This window comes from Microtus oregoni, unplaced genomic scaffold (genome assembly GCF_018167655.1).
Source record: "Microtus oregoni isolate MIOR12 unplaced genomic scaffold, Mior012 000027F_ref0000203, whole genome shotgun sequence".
Classification (NCBI taxonomy): domain Eukaryota; kingdom Metazoa; phylum Chordata; class Mammalia; order Rodentia; family Cricetidae; genus Microtus; species Microtus oregoni.
The window spans coordinates 28,655,916-28,680,564 of NW_024543086.1; the positions used below are offsets into that span (position 1 = coordinate 28,655,916).

The window sequence follows — 24,649 nt, forward strand, 5'->3', positions numbered from 1 at the left end:
CCTCATCAGGTGAAACTCCGGGGGACTCTGGCTGGCTAGCACCAGCCACTGATTGCTGGCTGCCGGTGCCCCCATCTGTCCCTAGCCTGGGGGAGTGGGATGAGGATCCCTCAGAGGCACCTCTACCCCCAGGCAAATGAGGATGCAGACAGAGCAAGATTCCCAATGTGGACTAGCTGCCCTGCGGGGAACCTGAGAGGGGAGTGATGCTTCTGCTCGTTGATGGGAACTGTCGACTAGTTTCATAGGGATTCCCAATTGTAGCACTCCCAAATAAATTTGTTTATAAAAACAGTCACTCTGGTTTTTTAAATTATGTGCATGTGAGTGTGCCTGTGTCTGTCATGTCATATGTGGTGACCAGAAGATCCTCTGGAACTAGAACTAGTTGTGAACCACCCCGTGCAGGTTCTGGGAACTGAATTCGAGTCTTCTGCAAAGATAGTCGGTGCTCCTAACCACTAAGCTATCTCTCCAGCTCTACAGGGGCCCTAGAATTGCTTTACACACAGCATGTCATTTCTCACCACAAACCTGAGTTAAAAGATAGGTTCATCCTCAGTTCCCATACCAAAAACCCATCTCAGAAAGCGGAGCCAGCCCCACATCAACCCTGGTGGGAGTGAGGTTCACCTGTCAGTGCAGCACTCGCCAGGAAGAGAAAGAGGATTCTCAGAGCAAGCTAGCTCTCCAGATTAGCCTGCATCTGTGAGTTCTGGGTTGCCTCTATGAACATGCACTTGCACACATGCAACCCACACCCACACACATGCAAACCCACACCCGCACACATGCAAACACATATCCACACTCATGCAAACCCATACACATGCATGCCCACACCTGCACACATGCAAACACATACCCACACACATGCAAACACATACATGCACACATGCAAACACACACCCATACATATACAAACCCATACCAGCACATATCCAGACATGCATCCATGTGTATTTTTTTAGGATGGTTCATAGAGGTTGGCCCACATCACATAACAGGAATACACATCAGACTTTATCTAGCTTTAGCCTGGCAACAGCCCCACCATTGCTGGGGTGGAGGCCCAGGTGGACAGTTGTGCCTGCCATTAGCCTTTTCTCGCTGCACCCGTTCAATGTGAATTTGTATTTCTTCTTTGCACTTGGACCACTTTGCTAACCTGCTGGCCTTTGTCGTGTCCTCAGACAGCCCGAGTTCGCACTTCTGTCTCTGCTCTGAGGAGAGTGGAGAACATCCTTTCACAATTCTGTCTCTGCTCTGAGGAGAGAGGGGAAGGCACGATCTTCCTCCAATGGTGAGAAGGTCCATGGAATGCCCCTTGTGGTTCTTGTTTTGGTCAGAAGTTACAAAGGGATTGAACTTCATTTTGACAGCTGCAATCCAGTGACGGCCACCAAAAAAAGCTAGTTCAAATATTTAGTAAGGAATAATCTCCAATTTGTAAATTTGTTATTATATTACTTGTTTGTTTCTTAATTTTTACTTTTTGGAGTCTGGCCTGGAACTCCTACACAGAGAGACAATGCTGACCTCGGATTCAGAGGCCCACCTGCTTCTGCACTTGAACAAAGGCCTGTGCCATCACGCCCTGTGTTACTTTCTTTGTTTCCTTGGATTCAGCCTAACTCTTCAGCCCTGGCTGGCCTCACACTTACCACCCTCCTTCTTCAGCCTCTCAGGTGCACCTCTGTGCTTACCTTTCTGGCACACTGGCTTTTGTGTACATGTTGTGCTTTCTGGAATTTGGTTTTATTTTATTTTCTACAGTACTGAGATGGACCACAAGGCCTTGAGCATACAAGACAAACCCTCTGAGCTGTGTCTGCAGCCCTTGAACTTCTTCCTATCAACAGTGATGGCAGAAAAACATGGTCACCTGATGGCCAGTCATGCAGGGTCCAAACACTCCAGCAGACAAAGGGCTGCCTCCAAAGCGTACCCCTGATTCTTCCAGCTGCTTAGTTTGAGGGAAGCTGACTTCATTCTTCCCATCTCAGCCTTCCTTTAGTCCCAGGTCTCTGCAGCAACCTAAGCCCGAGGCCATGAGAGAAGCAAGCCCAAAGGAGTCCTGCTAGGCCCACCCTGCTGCCTGCTCAGCATAGGCCTGCCAAGGCAGGGATGAGGCCCCACCTTGAGGGATCGCTGGTGTGGGAGGCTTCACTGCGTGACTGCCACCGAGCCCAACTTGGTCTCAGAAAAGCACAGGATATACCCAGCACGGTGGCAGATGCTGTACTCTCAGCACACGGAAGGCACAGATGGGGTCATCATAAGTCCCAGACAGCCTGGGCTACAGAATGAAACCCTGTCTCAAAAACACAGAGAGCACAAAGCAGGCTCCTTGAGGCCAGTGTGTCCACCCCAGAATGCAGGGAGCCTTCGTGGGATGGGCCTTCTCCAATCTCACCCTGTCTTCACTTCCACTGGTGCTACTCACAAGCAGACTGACTACCACTGCTAGGCTGGCCCTCACTCTGGTGGCCACAGAGCCTCTCTGTCACCCACCATGCTATCTGGAGACCACAGAATCCTGGCTCTGATTCTCCCTCTCTGAAGCCTTGCTGCAGGCTTTAGGAACACCTAACTATCCGCAGCCACCACCAGCATATAAATAAGCCCGTGTTATGTATCAGTCTCTGGGGCATTTGGCTGACGTGTAACTCTGTGTTGGTGTGCTTACGTAGCATGTGTGGGATCCTGGGTTCTGTCTGTAGCTCCACCAAAAAGAAGAAAGAAAAAAACAAACAAACAAACCCACTTGTCTCTATAGCATTTAATAAATGTGCATAGCTTGAGTTCTCTTCCAGAACACGTGTGTCTGCTCCTCTCTCAGCCACCCTAACAGGCATATCCCTGTCCCCTGGCGAAAGCTCTGACCCGGCCATTCCCCCCGCCCCCGCTGCCCCTCGGTCATCAACACCTGCCCCCCCCCCCCACACACACACACCGGGAGTTTGTGCTCTATGGACCACCACGTCCTGGCTTTGTTTTAGGACTGAAAACAAATTTGGTCTGGGGCCACTGCCCTTAGCAAGGGGCTAAGACTTTGTAGTCTCCTAGCAACACAGGGAGGGTTTGGTCCTCCCAAGGGGGCTGGGGATCTGTGGCTGTGGGCTAGTGCGCCCCTGGGAAGCCTAACAACTTATCTTTTGGCCCAAGGGACCTCCTAGGGAAGATGGGACCCTCTGACGCAGGCACGGCTGTCTGCCTCAGGGAGACCCAGGCCCATAGCGCACCTTGCCTCAAGTCGTGGGACCCGCTTAATGGACAGCCTGGGGTCACGGAGTGCTCTGGGGCTGGACAAGAGGAGCTGGTCTGTCCTGTAGCTTCACAAGTGAGATAAGAACAGTGCAATAGTTCTCAGCTTGGACAACCGTGTACCCAAGAGATAGCAATCTGGTTGTCATGGCTACAGGCAGGGAAGATGCTGGCATCCAGCTGGTGGAGACCAGGAGTGCTGCTTCTGTATACCACAATGAACAAGGCGCCCCTCCCCAACGGCAAATGTGGAAACAGACTGCCTAGGTGAACCGCACAGCTCTGCTACTTCCTGGCTAGGTGGATGTGAGGAGAGTCCCTAAATTCTGCAAGCCAGTTTCCTCACTTGTACAATGGGCACAGAGACAAGAACTTTCCTGAGGGTTGAATTAGATAACATGGAGGAGGAGGTCCTTAGCACAGAGCGAATGCTTGGGTGTGTTGGTGAAGCTGGGCAAGAAGGGGAGATCATGCAGAAGCTGCTCAGGCTCTGAGTCTGCCCTGGGGCTGGAAAAACTTACCTCAAAGCTGGTAGGCTGAGCCGCACACAGCTTCCTCACTAGCGCAGCTGCCGAGGCCACTATGGCTCTGGACAGTTTTTCTTCCTACTTGAGGCTGCTGCGACTTAATCTCTGTAGTCTGTGTCTGGGACAGCAAGACCCTTAGAGTCAGAGGGGCCTGGGAGCTGTCCCTCAAATTCTACAAATGAGTCCTTCAGCATGCTCCAGCCATGGGGTTAGAGAGGCAGGTATAAAGTCATAGCAGATATTATGGTATTACCCTGATACCCATTACCAGGGCATGGGTAGGTCAGCAGGTGGGGGATATGCAGCGCTGCCAGCAAAGACAGGAAGTAACTTAAGCACCTGTCTGTCAGATGGAGTACACTGGATCAGCCCCAACAGTGCACAGCAAAGGTGATCTTTCTCTGTGAGGCCTGGGGACGTGGCTCAGTTTGGGAACTGCTGGCCTAGTAGGCACCAGGCCCTGGGTACAACACCCTGGCACAGGATAAACCAAACACAGCACACGAGTCTGTAACCCAGCACACAGGAGGGAAAAGCTCCTGGCCTCTCGGCCCCCTAGGGGCCAGGACTCTCTGGAGTAAAGGTTGGTGTGAATGCAACCCTTTCTCCCTATTCAGGTAGCCATTGTCCAGAGCGCACCTCTGTCATTGCAGGAAGATGTGGAGGAGGAAGGGAGAGGGGTGATGATTGGGTGAGAGGAGAAGGGAAGAAGGAAGCGGACAGGAAGGAAAGTGAAGGAGGAGGGAGGCAGGCACTGTGGCGCAAGCCTTCTGTTCCAGCACTTGGGAGGCAGATGCGACTGAGGGAGGAAGAAGGGAAAGAGGGGGAGGGGAGGAGGAAGACAGAGGGAAGGAAACTGTGGGGTGTGTACAATGACCATCCCAGCCAGGGGCTGAGTGTGCAGGGAGGAGGGGACTACGTGCAGGGAGCACCTTGTTCTTGAGCTGATCCTCTCAGCTCTGGTATGTGGTGGGACGCAGGCCCAGGATGTCTCTCTGGGATGCCCAATAGAGCAGTTAGCCCCCTGCACCACCTCCATCCCACTGGCCTTCCCTTCTGGCCTCACTGTAGTGAGCCGGACAGGATCGCCATTACAAGATGGCGCCGACATCCTGTCTTGTTGGTTATAAACAACTCCATATTTGGCTATGGCTTTGAGAGCTGCACGTCCCCGCTTTCCGCATGCGTGGTGGATGAGGATCCTTGAGCCTATCCTGATGCGGTCTGGTGTCAGCTGTTGGTGGCAGCCAATCACAGGGCGACCCGTGTGCCAATTCCCTATTTAAGCGGCTGCCTAAGAGCACCCCGGCCCCTTCGCTTCCTGCTGCCTCTCCCCTTAGCTCTCTGCCCCTTAGCTCCCTGCCCCTCCGGTTCCTGTTCCTTGTTCTCCTGCCCCCCTCATTCCATGCTCCCCATCAATCAAGGGCACTCCAGTAAAAGCGTGATCTGAGTGGAATCCTGGTGTGGTGGTCATTCTTTCTCGCCGGTCGAGAGGTCCGCCACACCTCACCTCCTCGAAAGTCTTGGACTCATGGACCCTGAACAGCTCTGCACAAGCCCAGCGTGGCTCAGAGCAGTGGGGACACAAGTGGACACTGGCCAGCACTGAAGATGAAGACAAGAGGATTGCGGCCCAGAGCAACACTGTGGAAGGAGGAATGAGGGGTCACATGGGCTGCAGTGTCTCCATCCTGCAGATCTCCCCGTAGGAAATCCCACTTCTCTCTGCTCCTGGTACGAGGAGAGCACGGAACGCTGGTTCCCACTGGCCAACAACCTGCCCCCTGACCTGGTGAACGTCAGGGGCTATGGCTCAGCCATCTTGGACAACTACCTCTTCATCGTCTCTGGAATTGTCAGTATAGGGACAAAATCCACAGGCAGCTGAGTTCATCTAAAAGAGGGAGGCTCTGGAGAGCTGTCTGCACTCTCAAACTTTCTACTGAACCCAGAGTCTGTCACCCCAAAGGACACCCAGACCAGCACTAGAAATCCGCTCACATCTGACAAGCTTTCACTGAACCCTGGTGAGGTGTCCAGAGGAGCCCGAATGTTATCAGTCCTCACTATAGCGTCACCCACCGAGAACAGCAACTCCAGCACAGGGGAAAGACAGACTTTGTCCCAAACCGTATCTCCCCATTTTCAGAGCATCATACATCACGCTTGTCTCAAACATGTTCTGTAGCCGAGGATGACCGTGAACCTCCTAATCTTACAGCCTGTACCCCCGGCCCTGTCACTACACCTGCCTTATCTGTTCTGGGGACTGAATCCTGAACTTGATGCGTGCTAGGCTAACACAACTGAGCTACATTCCCAGCCCAGCCCCACGTTTTGTTGTAGCTGGGGTGTAGGGGGTTGTGTTACTGTGGCCCGGCCCAAGGCACCACTCATGCTGAGCAAACATTCAGTCATAGAACTACAGCATCACCCTTTGCCCTTCCTTCTTTCCTCCCTCCCTCCCTCCCTCCCTCTCTCCCTCCCTCCCTCCATCTCTTCCTTCTTCTCCTCCCTTCCCCTCCCTTATGGTCTCCTTCCTTTCTTCCTCCATTCCTTCCTCCCACCCTTCCTCCCTCCCTTCATGCCTCATTTCCTCCTATCTCCTTCCCTCCCCTCCCGTTTTCTTTTCCTTCCTTCCTTCCTTCCTTCCTTCCTTCCTTCTTTTCGTTTTCTTTTTGGTTTTTCAAGATATGGTCTCTCTGTTTTGCTCTGGAGCCTGTCCTGGAAGTTGCTCTGTAGAACAGGCTGACCGTGAACTCACAGATCTGGGATTAAGAGATTTACTTTTTAGTTGGCTATATATGACTGCTTTGCCTGCCTCCGTATACGTGTACTGTGTGTGCTTAGCGTCCACAGAAGCCAGCAGGGCTTCAGATCTCCTGCGCTTGGAATCAGGACAGTTCTAAGTCACTTGTGCTTGCTAGGAACCGATCCTGAGTTTTCTGAAGAAGCAGCAAACGCTCTTACCTGACGAACCTTCTCTCTAGCTTTTCTGTTTTTAATAGAGAGTTTTAACTGCACAGCACAGGCTGACCTTGAACTAGCAACCTTCCTGCCTCAGCCTCTCTAGTAGCTGGGATGGCAGACTTGTACTACTTGGTACCCACCTTCTTCTGCAGGCCCATTTGCTCTTCCTAAACACCTGCAGCCTCTGCCCAGACTTCAATGCTCTGGGCCCATGTGGCTACTGAATACAAATGCATATGCTGTTTCTTCTGTCACCCGCCTATGTCAGCTATGAAGTTGACTGCAGCAGAAACAAAGTCTCCTGCCACACAGGGTCCCCAGGGGTTGCTCACTGCCTGCCCCCCCCCACTTCAGTGTAGACAGGACAGCATGGAGCTAAGCAGAGGCCAAGATCTAGACCCAGACGGCTGGTTCCAGGGTCACAGGCCTCAGAACTGTGGGAATTACCTTGAGATCTGTCACTGTGAAACAGGCCTTGGAAAAACAGTGTTCACATTAAGCACTGACTCCAGACTTGGACCCGTAGGTAACCAGACACAGAATCAAAGCTTGATCTGTCCTGTTGGACTCCTTCACTATGGACTGCCCACTTATCTGTACCGGGCAGCGGGTGTCCTGTCAGGTTTTTTTTTTTTCTTGATATAACTTAGGGTCACTTGGGAAGTGGGAGCAATTGAGCAAGTGCCCAGACCAGACTGGCCTGAAAGACTGTCTTGATTGAGGATTGGTGTGGGAGGGCCCAGGCCACTGCCAGTGCCAGCATCCTACTCAGAAGGGCCTGAACCTTATAGGAAGCTGCAGAGTGAGCCAGCAGGCGATGCTCCTCCAAGGGCTTCTGCACCTGCTCTTCCCAGCTGCTGCATTGATTAGGTTGCCTCTCCCTGCTTCTCACAATTACTCGGTTCTCAAAGTTTTGTATCGGGACAGGCGACCAAGGCTAGCTAGCTTGTGAGCTAGGAGTTCTGCCTTTTACCCTCAAACTCCAGGTCACAATCATTCAGACTAGCAACCAGGAATGCGCTGCCACACAGCCAGGGATGGGGAGCAGGACTGAGCCGTGCACAGCAGCCAGGGGTGGGGAGCAGGACTGAGCCCATGTCTCTGGACCCTGCTCTCACCTGGTAGGACAACTGGTCAATGCCTGGTCCCCGGAAGGTAGGGGAGAAGAGAGGAGGGGTGCTAAATCCTGCATCCCTGTGTGAATACAGGAGACCAAGATGATCCAGGACAAAGAGGAATGACCACACCCCAAGCCAGCAAGCCCAGGGAGGCCCCTGTCCCCTTCTTCAGTTGGTATCAGGGGTGAGGGTGCTAAGGCAGGGCCTGGGATCTCAGACCCGGGGCTTAGAGAAATGCTAATTGTACTTCCTCAGAATAAAGTGTCAGTTTGGTCCCAGGGAAGTGACAACCCCCAGGGCCCCTGACTTAGCATTTCTGATGAGGAGTGGGGGACAATAGGCCCCTTAGAGGAGACAGCTCTAAGCCTTTCAGGGGATCCATCTGCCCCTGGGCAGTATCTCCCACCCCCTGTCCCTGTATTCCTGGACAAAGGCTTTATTTTTTTTAACAAATGAATTTGCAATAAAAAGGAAGAGGAATCTGTCAGATGGGGCGGTCTTCAGGCTGGCTGCTCTTAGCCCCCACGTCAGGGAGCCCTGGGAAACCAGCCTAAGGCAGAGTTCCAGGCTTGGCTGGGTCACAAAAGGTCAGCTCAGCTTGGGGGCAGGCAGGACTTTGCCTTTTACCTCCCAGACGATGGGGGAAGGGAGACCAGCTGATCTCAGAGGGAACAGAGGTCACAGCCATCCAGAACCTACACAAGGGCAGTGCCATTGGGTAACAGCAGGTAGGAACTCTCTACCTGCTTCAGGTACAGGGCAGGCAGTAGTGGGAAGTCCCCCCATCAAACAAGAAGCCATCTGGTGACGTTATTTGGAGTCACTAGAGGCTCCTACATCATGAAAATTCTTAATGTTTCATTGGCGATCTAGCCTGATTACTTGACAGAGTCGAAACATGAACACAGTTGTGATCCCAGCATTCATCAGGAGTTCAAGGCCAACCTGGGCTACAATAAAACCCTGTGTGTTCTCAAACAAAACTTGTCAAGATAAACCCTTATTTGACCATCACTCCAAAGTGACATCTCTTCAGCATGAGTTCCCCCTTCTTGGGTTTTCTGGTCTGGCTCAGTGTGTCCAAAGCCTGTTAGTTGTGGGAAGGGGTTATGGGCTCACATGTGAACAGGCCAGGTCTTACCTCAAACTCTCCAACTCCTTCTGAACTTTCACCTGGGGCCCCAGAACAGATGTCACCTGGAAGCCTTGAAGCTGAAGCACAAAATGCCGTGAGTTGACGGACTCTCAATGCTCCGACACTGGACGCTAAAGATCCTTTCCTCAAAGAGAAGGTTCTGGATCCTGGGTGGTAGAGACCCAGGACACGTTCTAAGTAATAGAAACAGCCAGATGCGCCCTGCTGTGTTTGTTCTCATTTTGCCCAGGAAGATATTAAAGTCTGATAGAAGGATTCCTATATCAGGAATCTACAAACTAAATCATGTAGGGATGGAGTGGTTAAAAGAAACGATGCTTGCAGCCAAAACTGATGACCCAAGTTCGATCCCTGGAACCTACATGGCAGAAGGCAAGAACCAGCTTCCTACAAGTTGTTCCCCAGCCTCCACATGTACACCCACACAGAAACAGATTAATAAAGATTCTGCCAATGACATGAGTTTAAGTGACATTGTCAACTGCCATTGTAGAGGGATAATTACAAAACCAGAATATAACCACTTATAAATATATACAAACATTCACCAAAGACAAATGTGGCTGGATGGCCTGGAATCACCAGGAGTGGTGGTATACTTGTTTATTCCAACAAAGAGTAAGGCTTTCAATCAGGTAGAGTGGTGTTTCCTGTGATCCCAGCACCCGTGTAAAGTTGAGAGCATGGTTCAAGCCTGTAATCCTAGCCCTGGGGTGGGGCGGGGCGTGACTAAGGCAGGAAGATGTGGGTTCAAGGGCCACCCAAGCAACATTTGAGTTCCAGACCAGCCTAGGCTACATAGTACCTGGGGGGAAAAAGTAATTTTAAATGTTGGGCTGGGGATGTAGCTCAGTGGTTGACTGCCTAGAATGACAAAGTCATGAACTCAACTGGGAGAAATAAAAAGGAATTTTAAACAGTATTTATTCTTCAGGTGTGGCACTCAGAACTCAGGAGGTATGTGTGTGGTGGAGGGGGTGTTCGTGTGTGTGTGTGTGTGTGTGTGTGTGTGTGTGTGCTGGCCAGAGGTTGATGTCAGGCTTCTTCCTCTATCACTCTTTACCTTGTTTTCTGAGACAGAATAGCTCACTGAATCTGGAACTCAGCAACTGGACAAGACAAGCTGCCGGAGCGGAATCCTCTTTTCTCCACATCCATGGAGCTGGGATCACGGGTGTGTGCCACCAGCCCAGCTTTCCCAGGCAGTGCTGGGAACTTGAACTCAGGTCCCTGTGTTTGTGCATCAAGCGCTTTACCAACTGAGCCATTTTAAAAACTTGCCAGAAGACATTGTAAGATGGAATGAGGTTCTGGTGCATGTTAGGATATAGGTAAGCTCTGAACACATCCTAATCAGTGGAAGGAGTCAGAAAAAAGAGCTTGCCAACCAGCTGATCACACTTAGATGAAGCACCAGCTGATCACACTTCATGAACCACCAGAAGTAGGAAAGTCCCTAGACTCAGAAGAAGAGTGGGGCCAGGGAAGGATTCAGGAAGTTAGTGATTGAAGCTCCTGTTTAAGGTTCTGAGAACATTCTAGAAATGGACAGTGCAAAAGTAATCCGTTCCAGCGAACCCGTTAATATAGACAACTTCATGTTGTGTCTATTTTACCACAGTAAAATAACTAAACCAAAATACAACAGCTTGCATGATACCATTAATCTTACAGGGGTGCCAATATTTTGTCATTTACAAAGTTCAGACTTCTAAACTACAGAGTCAAGTTGCACACACACCAAGTTGCAAAAAAATTTATCTCAAAATGTTCTAAGTAAGTTTGCAGTTTGGAATTGTGCTGCATCCCAGCTGTCCTTGGGCACATGTTGGACAAGCCTGCAAGACCTGGAGCTCCTTGATTCAGCTGCTCTGGCTGCTCAGCAGGACGCAGGCATGGCAAGTGTGAGCCACTATACCCGGGTGCTTTTATGTGGATTCCGGCATTGGACTTGGGTGCTCATGCTTGCTTGGTAAGCATTTTACTGACTGAAGCATCTCCCAGCCACACACTCCTCAAGCAGGTATTCCTCACCTCCACCATTTTACAGAAAATGGATCTGAGATTCAAAGTGATTAACAAACTTAGCAAATGCCACATTCAAGCCTCAGCAATGACCAGCCAGTGAGGTGGCTCAGAGGGCAAAGGCCCTTCCTTGCCAGCAAGCCTGATGACCTGAGTTTATCCTCGGGACCCAAAGATGGAAGGAAGAACTGATTTTCTGAAGTTGTCCTCTGATCTCAATACATGAGCACACGTGCACCACCTCTAGCACACACACACACACACCACACACGCATTTTAAAGCAGTACAAACAAATGAACCAATCTTGGCAGCCTGGCTATTCCTCTACTACCCTGATAAATATGAAGTAGGAACAGGCTGTTTGCCTGGACTGGACATAGCCTCAGGTCCCCAGGATGCTTCTCTCTTTCTCGTCAATTTGCTCCCAGACTTTTTCGGTCTGTTCTATCCCCAAAAACAAACGGGGTGTAGGACCAAAGGCAGTTATCCACCTGGGAACCCCAAGGCAGAAGGAGAGTATGACTCGCTATTGGAAACACACTGCGTGGGTGGCTTGGCTGTCCTCCCACTGGTTTCTGGGAGCACAGCCAAAGCTCCCACATGACTGTTCTTCACCCCACCTTGCAGCCCTTCCATGCTCTGCATCACCCTTGCTCTGGCTCTGCCCCAGTGGCCTAAGACTCCTGGTCGAGGTGCAACTCAGTGTTCGTGCGAGACGCACCTTCGCAGGCCACCTTATAGGATGTCTCCTGCCCAGCCTGTGAGTCTGCAGCTTCTGAAAGCACAGTCAGAACCAGGGCAAGGTTAGGAAGAGGGGTGGGATGGTACCCCGCCCCGTGGGCCACCACCTGCTGAGGGAGAGGATGAGACAGAGAGGTGAGGAGAACTCTCCAGCTCCTTAGCCTTTGACTAATCTGCCCTTTGCCAGCTTGGACGCCAGTTCCAATGCCCCAATGGTTCAAGCAGGTGGGCCAGGAGGGCCTGTGTGTCTCTACTTTTTTCATCTGCCACAGCCCAAGTCTGCTGTATCACTGAGTTCTGTCAATTCCATCAGCTAGGACTAGTCTTCCTCCCTCCATTCCTCCCTCTACCCTTCTCTCCACCCACCTGCCCACCCATCCACAGGGCCTTGGCTCCTGGACCATGGCTCCAGCAAAGCTACACCTTCTCTTACCTAGACACCAGGAGAGCCCTCTACCTATCCCAAGGCCCCCGGGAGTTCACATCAGTAAAACGCAAGTATGAATACTGGAGTCTGGACCCCAGAACCCACACAGAAAGTCAGGCACCGCAGTGCATGCTAGTGATCCCAGAGAGAGGGAAGCAGGGTCCAGGGCTTGTGGCCAGCCTGTGTAACCTACTTTGTGAACTTCGGGCCAAATGCAAAAAGGTAACTCAAAAAACAAGATGGATGGCTGAGAATGATACCCTACGCACTCACAGGGAAGTGGGGGAGGGAGGGAGGGCGGACCATTCTCCTTTCTCATTATAAAATCTCAATCACAAAGCCAGCCTCCACCAACCCTCTGGCCACGCCCGCTGGCTTTCACCCTCTAGCCTCACTGGCGGTTGATCTGCCTCTGTACAAGCTATTCTGTCTAAACACTATGCCTTCTGTTCTCTGAACAGAACCCCCCTCTGCCTAGAGGAGGTGCCTCCCTGCCCTTCTCTGCTTCAGCACTTTGCCCACAACTCTTGTTTTTAATTATTCTGATTTAGTTAACTTTATAGCTTTCAGTTTCTGGAAAAGAACTCGGCACCCAGTAGAGAATGGAAAGGTGAATGAATGAATGAAAGAAAGAACAAATTCCAATCAAATTATATATTCCACCAATCCCATCTTCCTGGCAACCAGCAAAAGCCGCCATCATTTAGAGACAGAGGCCTTGAGACTACAGGGACCTTTTGCTAACTCATGGCTTGCCAGCAAAAGAACCAAGTTCCAACAAGCTGAGCCCATTCCACAGGTTTGTCACCTCTCTCCTGCAAATGAGGGTAAGTAGGGGCTCAGTGAGGGAGAATATGCTCCCAAGGACATATGACCTGAGTTCAATACCCAGAAGGGATGGTGGAAATACCCCAGCTCTCGCAAATTGTAATCTGACCTTCACATGTGTCCCATGGAGTGCAAGGTCAACATGTATGTACACACAAAATAAATACAATTTAAACGTCTTAAAACAACTATGCTAAATTTAGGAGAGTGGCTGGATGAAAGGGATGGATAGATGGATGGAAAGGAGGAAGTAAGGAAGGATTGAAGGACAGATGGAAAGGTGGATGGATAAATGGAAGGGTAGAAGGGTGAACGGGTGGGTGGGTGCACGAGTAGGCAGATCAACCAAGAAATGCCAATGAACTGTGTCAGACAGATGTTGTTATGGCCCAGAAGAAGACATGCTGACACATGACACAAGTCACCGTCATGACACAGAAGACATGCCGACACATGACACAAGTCACCGTCATGACACAAGGAAGACATGCTGACACATGACACAAGTCACCGTCATGACACAGAAGACATGCTGACACATGACACAAGTCACCGTCATGACACAAGGAAGACATGCTGACACATGACCTATGTCGCCACCATGACACAAGGAAGACATGCTGACACATGACCTATGTCGCCACCATGACACAGAAGACATGCTGACACATGACACATGTTGCCATCATAACACACATTGCCGTCTTGAGACAGAAGGCATGCTGAGTATGATCAGATATAGCACAAGCTAGGGTCCTCCCAGCCTTTACCTCAAGATGCTGGAGACACCAGGAGAGCCCCAAACGCTTCCTAGATCAGCATCCTATTCCCCCATTCCACCAGTCCCACCTCCTCCCAGGTGCCATCCATGTCCCTCCCTCCTCCTCCCAGGTGCCATCCATGTCCCTGCCTCCTCCTCCCAGGTGCCATCCATGTCCCTGCCTCCTCCTCCCAGGTGCCATCCATGCCCCTTGTAGCCAGGACACACCTGCAGTTGCCCTCCTACAGTGACTCCTCCAGGGTATCACTTTCATCCTCAGCCCCCAGGCCTCGACTGTTGGCCGTCACACACTCCGCCCGTGTGATCCCTCGGGACACACCCCACATCCTCACAGTGGGAAGCATGTTTCACCCTGTTTCACTTAGACTTACAAAGACTCCACATTACAGACTGTATGGAAGAGTTGCCCCATCCCTGGATATCTGGATTCATTTACCAAAACCCTCTCTCCAGGAAAGCAGAATATTGGTGGGGGAAATCCACCTCTGGAAGACACTGAGGGCAACTGATTTCCTCCCCACTTGCTTTAAGGCTTTGATAACTGGGCCCCCATCCATGTTAAACCATGCCCCAAGTATAAAATCCATCCCAGATTTTACAGAATAAAAAAAAAAATCTCAGTACTTTTCAGTACTGATCATATTTGTTAGTGGTAGTTTGGATATATGGGATTAAGACAATGTTTATTCGGGGAGTGGGTGGAAAGTGTGTGTGTGTGTGTGTGTGTGTATCTTGTTGCCTGTGTGTCCAGCATATGCACAGGTGTGTGGAGACCAGAGGTCGACATCAGGTTTATTCAGTTGCTCTCCATTTATTTTTTGTCACTGAACTGCCTGGTGCACCTGACATGGGAAGTCCCTGGGGTCCTCCTGTTTCCAGCTCCCACCTGCTGGGATTGCAGGTGTGTGTCACCACACCCGGCCAATATATTATAAGCATTAACTTTTGTTGTTGGAGACAACCTAGTATGTAGTCCAGGCTGGTTCTGCTTCAGCCTTCTAAGTTGGGATTGCAGGGGTCCATCACCACACCCAGTGACTGGTTTTGTTTGTTTGGGTGCCAGGGGAGTGGATTTGTGGGAACAGAACCCAGGGCCTCATGCCTGCCAGGCAAGCACTCTAACAGTGGGCCACACCCTAAATGCCTTTTAAAGACATTATTTCAGTGATACTGAATAGGTTTAACACAGTTCTGCATAGTTGTTCAACTCCTCCTGTGCACAGCTCCAGCCTCCTGCTTGTAGCCATGAAGGGCAATGTCTCCATCTGCTTCCCTGCCGCGCTACACTGCAAAGCCAGGACTGGAACACCTTGATTCTCTGCCCCACTACACTGCGAAGCCAGGACTGGAACACCTTGATTCTCTGCCCCACTACACTGCGAAGCCAGGACTGGAACACCTTGATTCTCTGCCCCACTACACTGCGAAGCCAGGACTGGAACACCTTGATTCTCTGCCCCACTACACTGCGAAGCCAGGACTGGAACACCTTGATTCTCTGCCCCACTACACTGCGAAGCCAGGACTGGAACACCTTGATTCTCTGCCCCTCTACACTGCGAAGCCAGGACTGGAACACCTTGATTCTCTGCCCCACTACACTGTGAAGCCAGGACTGGAACACCTTGATTCTCTGCTGCGCTACACTGCAAAGCCAAGAGTGGAACACCTTGACCTTCCAGAAGGGGCACATGTTTCAGGAACCCTTCCCATTCCTCAAACACTTAAAAACAAAACACTGTGAGTTCGAGACCAGCCTGGTCTACAAGAGCTAGTTCCAGGACAGGCTCCAAAACCACAGAGAAACCCTGTTTCGAAAAGACCAAAAAAAAAAAAAAAAAAAAAAAAAAACACACTGTCGTTTCACAAAAAAGTTTCTGACAATGAAGCTCATTTGGTAACAAATCCATGAGAAGTAACCAAGAAGGTGAAGGCATACACAAGGCAAAACTTCATCTGGATTCTACATTTTTTATTTTACATTCGTGTATGTGTGTGTGGCGTGTGCTACAGCACATGTAGACATCAGAGGAACCCTAGCCAGAGCCAGTTCTCTCGTCTACCATGTGACCTGGTGTCACGATCAGATCATCTGACTTGGTGGCAAGCACCTTGACCCTCTGAGTTTTCCCACTGACCTCATGTATTTATATGGAAACTAGGTCTTGCTGCGTAGCGTAGGCTGTCCTAGAACTTGTGATCTTCCAGCCTCAGTTGGTGTGCTCCAGCAGGCCTCGTTCACACTCACGTCTGAGAAGAGGCGTGAAATGGACTAAAATCCATGTGTGTGAATCCCCAGTGAAGAGAGAGGAGCTGCCACTGACGTCACCTCTGGCTTCTGGGTGCTTGAACCCTCACTAGTGTATGAGAAATGTTTAATTAATTAAAACAGAAATCTGATACTCAATTTAACATTCCAAACATGTTAGAAACCATAGTGCTTGCCTCCTCCCTAAATCTAAAGACAAATCAAATATTTTTCAATGAAATTTTAGTGTCCCAATTGAAAAAACTAGAACAGTCTGGTGGTGGCACACACCTGTGATCCCAGCATTTAGAAGGTGAAGGCAAGCTGATCTCTGTAAGTTCGAGGCCAGCCTGGTCTATAGAGTGAGTTCTAGGATAGCCAGTGCTACACAGAAAAATCCTGTTTCAAAAAACAAAAACAAACAAAGACCACCATCAACAAAAAGAGTTCAAAGTCACAGACCTGACTACACAGTGGGTTTGAGGTCAGCCTGGGCTACGTGATTCCTTGTCTCAAAACCCAAAAGTTGAAAAAGCACCAAATGGAAGATGCTAGATTTCAAAAGATGGAGGAATACAGACATTTGGTGCATTCTAATATTTGTGTTTGACAATCTCCTGAGTTTAAAAAACATAATGACATTAATTCCACCTGCTTTCACAATTTTTTAAAATGTTAGATTGGGAAAGCCACCGTTCCATTTAGTCCCATTGTCTTCTACCCTAGTACTATTCTGTGTGCCCCAGCGGTCAAGTAAAATGAGGAAAAACAAAACCAAAACCTGTTTCAGCATGCTCCAGAACTTCGCCCCTGCATGGATAGCAACTATACCCCTGTACGCCAGCTTCCCCACTCTCCTGCAGGGTTTGGGTCTAGCCCCCAGCTTCTGTAAACTCTACCTTACCTGCTCCAGGAAGGCAAAAGAGGGTGAGGAGTGACAGGAATTTGCCTTGAAGTTTAGCTCCTCTCCCCCAGGGAAGCGAAGGGAAGCAAAGGCGGTTGGTGAGAGGGACAGAAGGGCATCGGGTGGCAAACCCAACTCCTGCAGAGCAGGGTGGCTGCCCTCTCTGTGCCACCCAGACTCAGGAGAAGAAAATGCAGCAAGCTGCATGTTCACTTACTCCCCAAGGTCACCCCTGCCTGCGCCCAGAGCAGGACCAGCACTAGGAACCCTGTGGGCACCAGCATCAGCATCCTTCAGGGATAGGGACAGGGGAGCCCACAAACCTCAGCTCACTCCCTAGAAGAGCCAGCTCAGCTCCCTCCAGACCAGGGGAGAGGGAGTGAGGTGGTGGGGCACAGACCAGCCAATGAGAAGCCTGTGGAGACACTCCTAGCTCCCTGGAGAGGGGGAGGAGGGGGCTTGGGATCACTGAGGGGAGAGCCCTGTTTTGCCTTGGAGGAAGTACTAGGAACCAGTGATGTCTCATGCTGGTGTGCTGGCAGTACCATGTAGCTGTGTGACTTTGTTGTTGTCTTTAACATGTTTCTGTATGTGTTTACACGTGTGTAAACGTGTGTCACAGTATGCAGGTGGAGGTCATAGGACAATTTGCAGGAGTTACAGTGTGGCGTTTAGAGATTGAGCTCCAGCTTGACAGAAATCTCCTTTACCTGCAGAGCCACTCACTAGCCCTGAGGGTGTTTGTTTATTTGTTTGTTTTTGTTTTATTATAATCTAATATATAAGAAATAAAATTGACTGTCTTAATGCATTTAATTCAGCAGCCTTGGGGGCATCTAACCCACCATCACCACCTGATAGGCCATGGTCAGATAGATGGTGACTCTGAGGCAGATCTACAATGCCTTGGGGACAGCAGTGTCACAGTGCTGGGAAAGCAGGCCCACTTAAATCATCTTGTACTCCCCATGCTGGACTCAGTTTACACCCCGAGTTCTCTCTAATTGAGCCTTTTTAGCTGAGCTCCAGGCGCCAAAGCCTGGCCTCCAGGGCAAGTCCCTGTGGCAGATACCGTCTTTGTGAGCTGCTTGGCTGAGGAAGGACATCTATAGTACATCCCGCCACTCAAAGTGGGCAGCCAGTGGCTCAGAGGGGAAAGTGCTCACTGCATAAGCGTGAGGACCTAATCCAACTCCCAGCCCCTCGTAAAAGCCAGGCTCGTGGCTCATACCTAAAACCCAGCCCTGGGGAGGTCCAGACAGGGGGGTTTAACCAACATTTGCGAGTTCAGATTTAATAAGAAACTCAGTCTCAAAAACTAAGGTGGGGGGTCTGGAAAGAGGCCAGCTCCCTGCGTGCATGTTGGGAAGCTCACAACTGCCGGTAACTTAGCTTCGGGAGCTCTTCTGGCACTGTGGTCACCCACACATATGTGGTACACGAGCACATGTGCACACACGCATGCATGCATACACATACACACCAAATAAAATCTTAAAAGGAAATGAGTGACTAAATACTTACCTGATGTCCCCTGGTCTCCACACGCTCATATGTGTGCGTGCACACATGGACACACACAGGACAATCTGCTGCGTGTTAGTGTGTTCACAGAACTGTGCAGCCATCACAGCAGACAATTTTGAGCTATTTTCATTGCCTTGGAAGGAAGAACTGTAGCCATTAATCTATCACTGTCCGGGTCTCTGGCCTTTGCCTCCACTTTCTATTTTTATAGGCATGTCTCCCGGAGAGTTGACATAAACAGAAGAGCCTGGCACGTGGTCTTCGCATTTGGCTTCTTTTCCAGTCAGATGATGTCCCCGACTCAGACATCTTACTGTCCAGAACCCTGGCCACAAAGCTGAAGACCTAGCTTCTGGCGGGTCTATGGCGCTTTCCAGGGTGACTGCAGGGAGAAGTGGGGAGTTGAGTCCCGGAAGGCTGGCCTGAGGGTGACAGGCCCAGTGTGGGCATGAAATGCATCTGCAGATGACACTCACACAGAAACAGTGCTGGGCAAAGAGTTCTCTTGGAGGCAATTTATGAGGAGAGCTTCTGTCATCTCCAAGAACAGACCAACCACAATAGTGATAATAACACTGCCTTCAGGAAGCTCTGTCTCCCATCAATGAAGCCCTCACATGGGTCATTTCCACCAGCTACCCAGCAGTTCCTCAGAGAGGGTAAGTCACTCGCCCAGTGTCCCACAGCCTCTGAGGGTTTTTACTCACTCTGATGGAAGTAGCCTGTCTCTTTTAACTTTGGTGGCATTTCTGAGCCTTTCTCCACCTTCTTTCCTGGGAGACTGCATCTCAGTCTGTGGCCTGGATTCTCCACAGTCAGGAGATTGAGCCAAATCCTTGCCATCTCTGTTGTGTGGTCTCCAGGCAACACGGAAATGTTGGCAGAGTGGACATCCTACAACTGATGCCCAGGCCCCACTCCAGAAGCAACCACCAGGGTGGCCCTGCCTCCCTTCTCCTAGCCATCTGATGCCCCACTGGGTCTGCTATCACTCTAGGCCACTGTGGTCTGCCAGGCAGGGCTCTACACCCCTGGCCTCACCTCTTCATGGCTATAGCATCCCAGGCCAAACCTTGGCTAACTGGCCCCATGGAGCTCAGGATATGGGACAGCATTTACACAGGCCTTCCTGACAAGTGCCTCCCACGTGTCTTTCCTCTACACTCCTGGAGATAATGTGAAGTCGTTCTGACTCTCTGCACAATGACCAGAGCCTGAATCAGGCCAGGACTATTGGAGGTCACAAGTCCTCATCTTTCTGAGATGTTTGCTTTCTTGGTTCTGGGGCCAGAACATGAGTCTTGTCCATGTAAGACAAGTGCTCTCCACACATCTGCAGCCCTAGTCTGACACTATTTTACATTGTTTTTAATTTTTGCGTTTCTTTTTAGAGAGTGTTTATTTTGTGTGTGTGTGTGTGTGTGTGTGTGTGTGTGTGTGTTCCTGAGTACACACACGTGCAGCCCATGTGTGGGTACCCACAGAGCACAGAATCATGTGCCAAAGCCCCCGGAGCTGCAGCTATGAGCAGTTGTAAGCCACCCAGAGGAGGTCCTAGGAGCTAAACTCTGGCTCTCTGTAAGAGTAGTAGCATGCTTGACTCTCCACTGTGGGAGGTCCTTCTGTCTATGTGTTGCTTTTATTGGTTAATGAATAAAGAAACTGTCTTGGCCTGTTGATAGGCCAGAACTTAGGTAGGCGGGGAAAACTGGACTGAATGCTGGGTGAAGGAAGGTGGAAATGGAGATGCCATGGATCTACCACCGGAGATAGATGTGCTGAAACTTTGCTGGTAGGCCACAACCTCATGGTGATGCACAGATTAATAGAGATGGGTCAAATTAAGATGTAAGAGCTAGCAAATAAAAAGCTAGAGCTAATGGGCCAAACAGTGATTTAATTAATACAGTTTCTGTGTGATTATTTTGGTTCTGGGAGGCCAGGGCAGACAAGCAGCCTTCGTCTCCAACAAGGTTTGTTGTTGTTTACTTTTAATTTTTTCTAAGACAATATCCTTGTTCATAATTTTAGGTTCACAGAAAATTAAGGAAAGCTAGGGGTTTCTCATCCATCCTGCCTCATGTCTCTAGCATCCCCACACTCCACAGCCTACACCACAGAGTTCCAGGTGCTAAGAGTCATGGACCTGCCGGCACACATGGTTACCATCAAAACAGGAGACTTACAAAGGGGCAGCTTCTGAACTGGGTGTGATGTGCCGGCCTATTATCTCAGCAACTCAAGAGACTGAGGCAGTGGGATCAAAAGTTCAGTACCTGCCTGGGTGATACTATGTCTCAGAAAAGCAAAAATAAACAAAAGAGGAGATGGGTTGTTGTGTATATGTTTGTTGAGAATGGGTCTTATGTAGCCCAGGCTGACCCAGAAGAGCTGATGCCCCTGCCTTCCATCTCTCAAGGGCTAGGATTACAGTTACGAGTCACCGTGTACTGCTCTACAGTGCTGGGGATTGAACTCAAGGCTCCCCTCTTGCTAGGCATGTGCTCTACCCCCTGAACTACATACATCCCTAGTACTCCTTTGCAGAGACAGGCATGGAAGACCCATGGGAGAGAAAAATTCACAAGTAGGGGGCCCTCAAGCTGCTGGAGCCTAGTGGGGCTGTCTACAGAAATGCTGCCATGTCTGCTAGCTTTGAAATAAAGGGGACAGGGAGAAATATGTCCCCTGTTCATCAGGAGTGGGGTTGAGATGGGGATGGAGGGTGACTCATTTCTGTTGACTTGTTCCGTGAGCTGTCTGACCTTTGAAAATCAGTTTCCTGATCTCTTTGGTCTCATGAACTCACTGGCGAAACCAAAGGGCTGGAAGTCACAAGCCAAGTGTTTCCTCCTGGGTTTCGACCGAGAATGAAGGCCAGAGAGGAGAGACATGATGACAGCCAAAGCTGCCACATGGTGGTCTTAGACTTGGTGCAGCCATCAGGCAACAGTGGACCAACACCCTGTTCACAGCAGGCGGCAGAGGTCTGTGTGGCTAAAGCTGCCCAGCCTCGGGCACAGATCAAAGAAAGCAGTCGTGTGTTCTTCACAAGCACATCTACCCTGGGCCCTGGCCATGTCACTTCCAAGTGTTTACCCACAAGAAGAGAAAGCAAACAGTGGGCCAGTGAGCTGGCCCAGCTGGTAAAGGTGCCTGCAATGCCCAGGACCCCACGTGGGAGAGGGAGAGGACAGACTCTTGAAAGTTGTTCCCTGGCCTCCACAGGTTCACTGTGGTACATGTGTGCCTGCACATTCACACACCCAACAAATAAGGGGGGGGGTGCAGGAGTTCAAGCGGCATGAGTGTGCACAGTTACTTCTTTTGTTTAGAATTAGAAACAACGCAAACAAGCATATCCCTCTAAAGGTAACTTGGAGGGGCAAGCTGGGATTTGTCTGTACAGTGAGATACTATGCAAGGACAAAAAGGTGCAAGGTCTAAGGGTTGACATTGTCTACCCTCTCAGGAAGGGCTCACTAGGACCCGGGTTCAACAGCTGAACTCTGAACTCTGAGCCCTGCAGTATTCTTCTGTATTTTGGAAGGAGATGCTTGCTAAACAGCAGCAGAGTGTAGCCTGCTGACATTGTCCTTGCTGCTGATGTGGGGGTGTTGGAATGACCCATAATGACAGTCTGACACCCACAAACATGCTAACGAACCATTACTCATTGCCAGCTGATAAAATTTCCCAACCAGAGGCCAAGTTCCTGATCCTGCCGCCACTAGGACCTTAGTCAGGCTGGAGGAGGGCACACAAAGCTGGCCCAGGACAGCAGCAGCAGGTAGGAAGGCAAAACCACACCTCGCCTCACTGTGACAGGGGCTGGAGCCCCTATGGGACACTTCCAGGTTTCCAGACATCCTGGAGTTGAGTGGCTCCCAGCAGTTACATGGGAAGATGCCTAGGTATGGACAAGCACCAAGTGCAGGGTACCAGCCAGGAGAAAGGTCTAGAAACATCTTTCCTCCTTCCTCCCATAAGAAGGTCTCAGTAGCGACATGTGAAAAGAGTGGGCTGCCCAAGACCTCAGAAAAACACACCAGAGATGGAGGCACCAGGCTAGTGATAGAGGTTTTCATAAGAACATAAACTGTTGGGCTGACCCTTGACCCTCCATGTCTCTTTTGCTCTCCCAGGCTGTGCATCCTGACTGTAAGAGGCCACCCACACCCCTGTATATGGGAAGCCTAGCCCTCCTTCCCCAGGAGTGGGCTCCCCAGCTATGCTCCTCGGGGTGAGGCAGTTCAGGGCTCCCAGCTGATCTAGGGAGAGCATGTGCCCGGCAGGTGTACTGGCACAGACCCACTCGCTAGTCTGGTGAGCTCGTGTTTTGGAAGGCTCTCTTATGATTTTGGTTTGAGACAGGGTCACATTGTAGCCCAGGCTAGCCTGGAAATCCTGATCTTTCTGCCTCTGCCTATGAAGTGTGAGAATCATGGGTGTCCCTCACCATGCCCCATTTCACAAGCCGGCTAATTATAACTTTCCACCTGCAATCGCACCCACATGGACTTTCCAAAGAGTATTAGGAGGATGCTAAACCAGGGCCAGGGTGCAGCTCAGTAGACCAAGTGCTTGCCTGGCATGAATGAAGTTCCTTCCTGAGGTGATAAAATGCTAACAGCACTGTGTGTGAATATGCTCAGAACTATGCCTTGCATTGAGGGGCTTGGGGCCTTGCACCTGCCATTCCAGCACTTAGGAGGTAGAGGCAGGAGATTCAGGAATTTGGGGGCAGCCTGAGCTACATGACACTCACAAAAAAAAATGCATCAATACTTCAGGTGAATTTTGTGCAGTGTGAATTAAATTACGCTCCACAGTCTCTGTAAAGATGAATCCCTTCCCAAAAGAATTCTTATCTCAAAGCTCCAGTAGGTGGCTGTTGACAGCCCTTCCTTCCTTCCTTCCTTCCTTCCTCCCTCCCTCCCTCCCTCCCTCCCTCCCTCCCTCTTTGCCTCCCTCCCTCCCTTCCTTTCTTCTGTTTCTTTTTTGAGACAAGGTCTCAACATGTAGTTCTGGCTAATCTGGAACTCACTATAGGCCAGGCTGGCCGCAAACTCACAGAGATTCTCCTGCCTCTGCTTCTGAGTGCTAGGATTAAAGGCGTGCTGTGTGCCACCACGTCCAGCTCTTAGCCACTGCTCTTGGTGAGCTCCCTCTGGTCTTTTCATCCTGAATCTAACCGGCATCACTTGCTCTAACCCGGCAATATGCAAGGTTCCCAAGATGCTTACACTGATGCTCTCAAATTCCACTTCTAGCTTCCTCCTTAGGGTCTCGTACTGTGACCCAGGCAGACCTGGAACTTATGCATAGCCTACGTTGGCTTTAGATTTGTGGTAATACTCCTGCCTCAGGCCCCCAAATGCAGGGATTACATGTGTGAGCCAACACACCTGGCTTCCCCTTGTTGAGCCTGAGAATGCACAAACTCTGTGTGTGTGTGTGTGTGTGTGTGTGTGTGTGTGTGTGATGTGGGAAGGTCATTTGTCAATCTGTTGTTTCATTGGTTAATCAATAAAGAAAACTGCTTGGCCTGATAGGACAGAAAATTAGGTAGGCGGAGTAAACAGAACAGAATGCTGGGAAGAAGGGAAGTGAGGCAGACGCCATGCCACTCCTCTCCAGGGCAGACACGATGAAGCTCCGGCCCAAGATGGATGTACACTAGAATCTTCCTGGTAAGCCACCACCTCATGGTGCTACACAGATTATTAGATATGGGTTAGTCAAGATGTGAAAGTTAGCCAAGAAGAGGCTAGATATAGTGGCCAAGCAGTGTTTAAAAGAATACAATTTGTGTGTTGTTATTTCGGGGCATAAGCTAGCCAGGCAGCTGGGAGCTGGGTGGCAGGAACGCTGCCCACAGCTCCTTCTATGTGTGTGTGTGTGTGTGTGTGTGTGTGTGTGTGTGTGTGTATGTAAAGGGAGGCTGAGGATAAGCTTCAGTGTTGTTCTCCAGGCACTGTCTACCTTATGTTTTTGAGGCAGGGTCTCTAAGTAGCCTGAAATTCCACAAGTAGGCTAGGTGGACTGACAAGCAATTCCCAGGATCCACCTGCTTCTGTTTCATCAGTCCTGGGGTCATAAACACACACCACCAGGACGGTTTTATTT

At 50.4% G+C, this 24,649-nt stretch overlaps 1 protein-coding gene across 1 annotated transcript in view; it reads right to left on the bottom strand.

Moving 5' to 3' along the window:
• The window catches only part of LOC121464013, an 89,766-nt gene extending 84,130 nt beyond the window's left edge, over window positions 1–5,636 (bottom strand). Inside the window, 4 exon segments of the mRNA XM_041676605.1 lie at window positions 3,789–3,912; window positions 5,300–5,389; window positions 5,391–5,438; window positions 5,629–5,636. Of these exon segments, the coding sequence (XP_041532539.1) occupies window positions 3,789–3,912; window positions 5,300–5,389; window positions 5,391–5,438; window positions 5,629–5,636 (270 nt within the window).
• Between the last annotated feature and the right edge of the window lie 19,013 nt (window positions 5,637–24,649).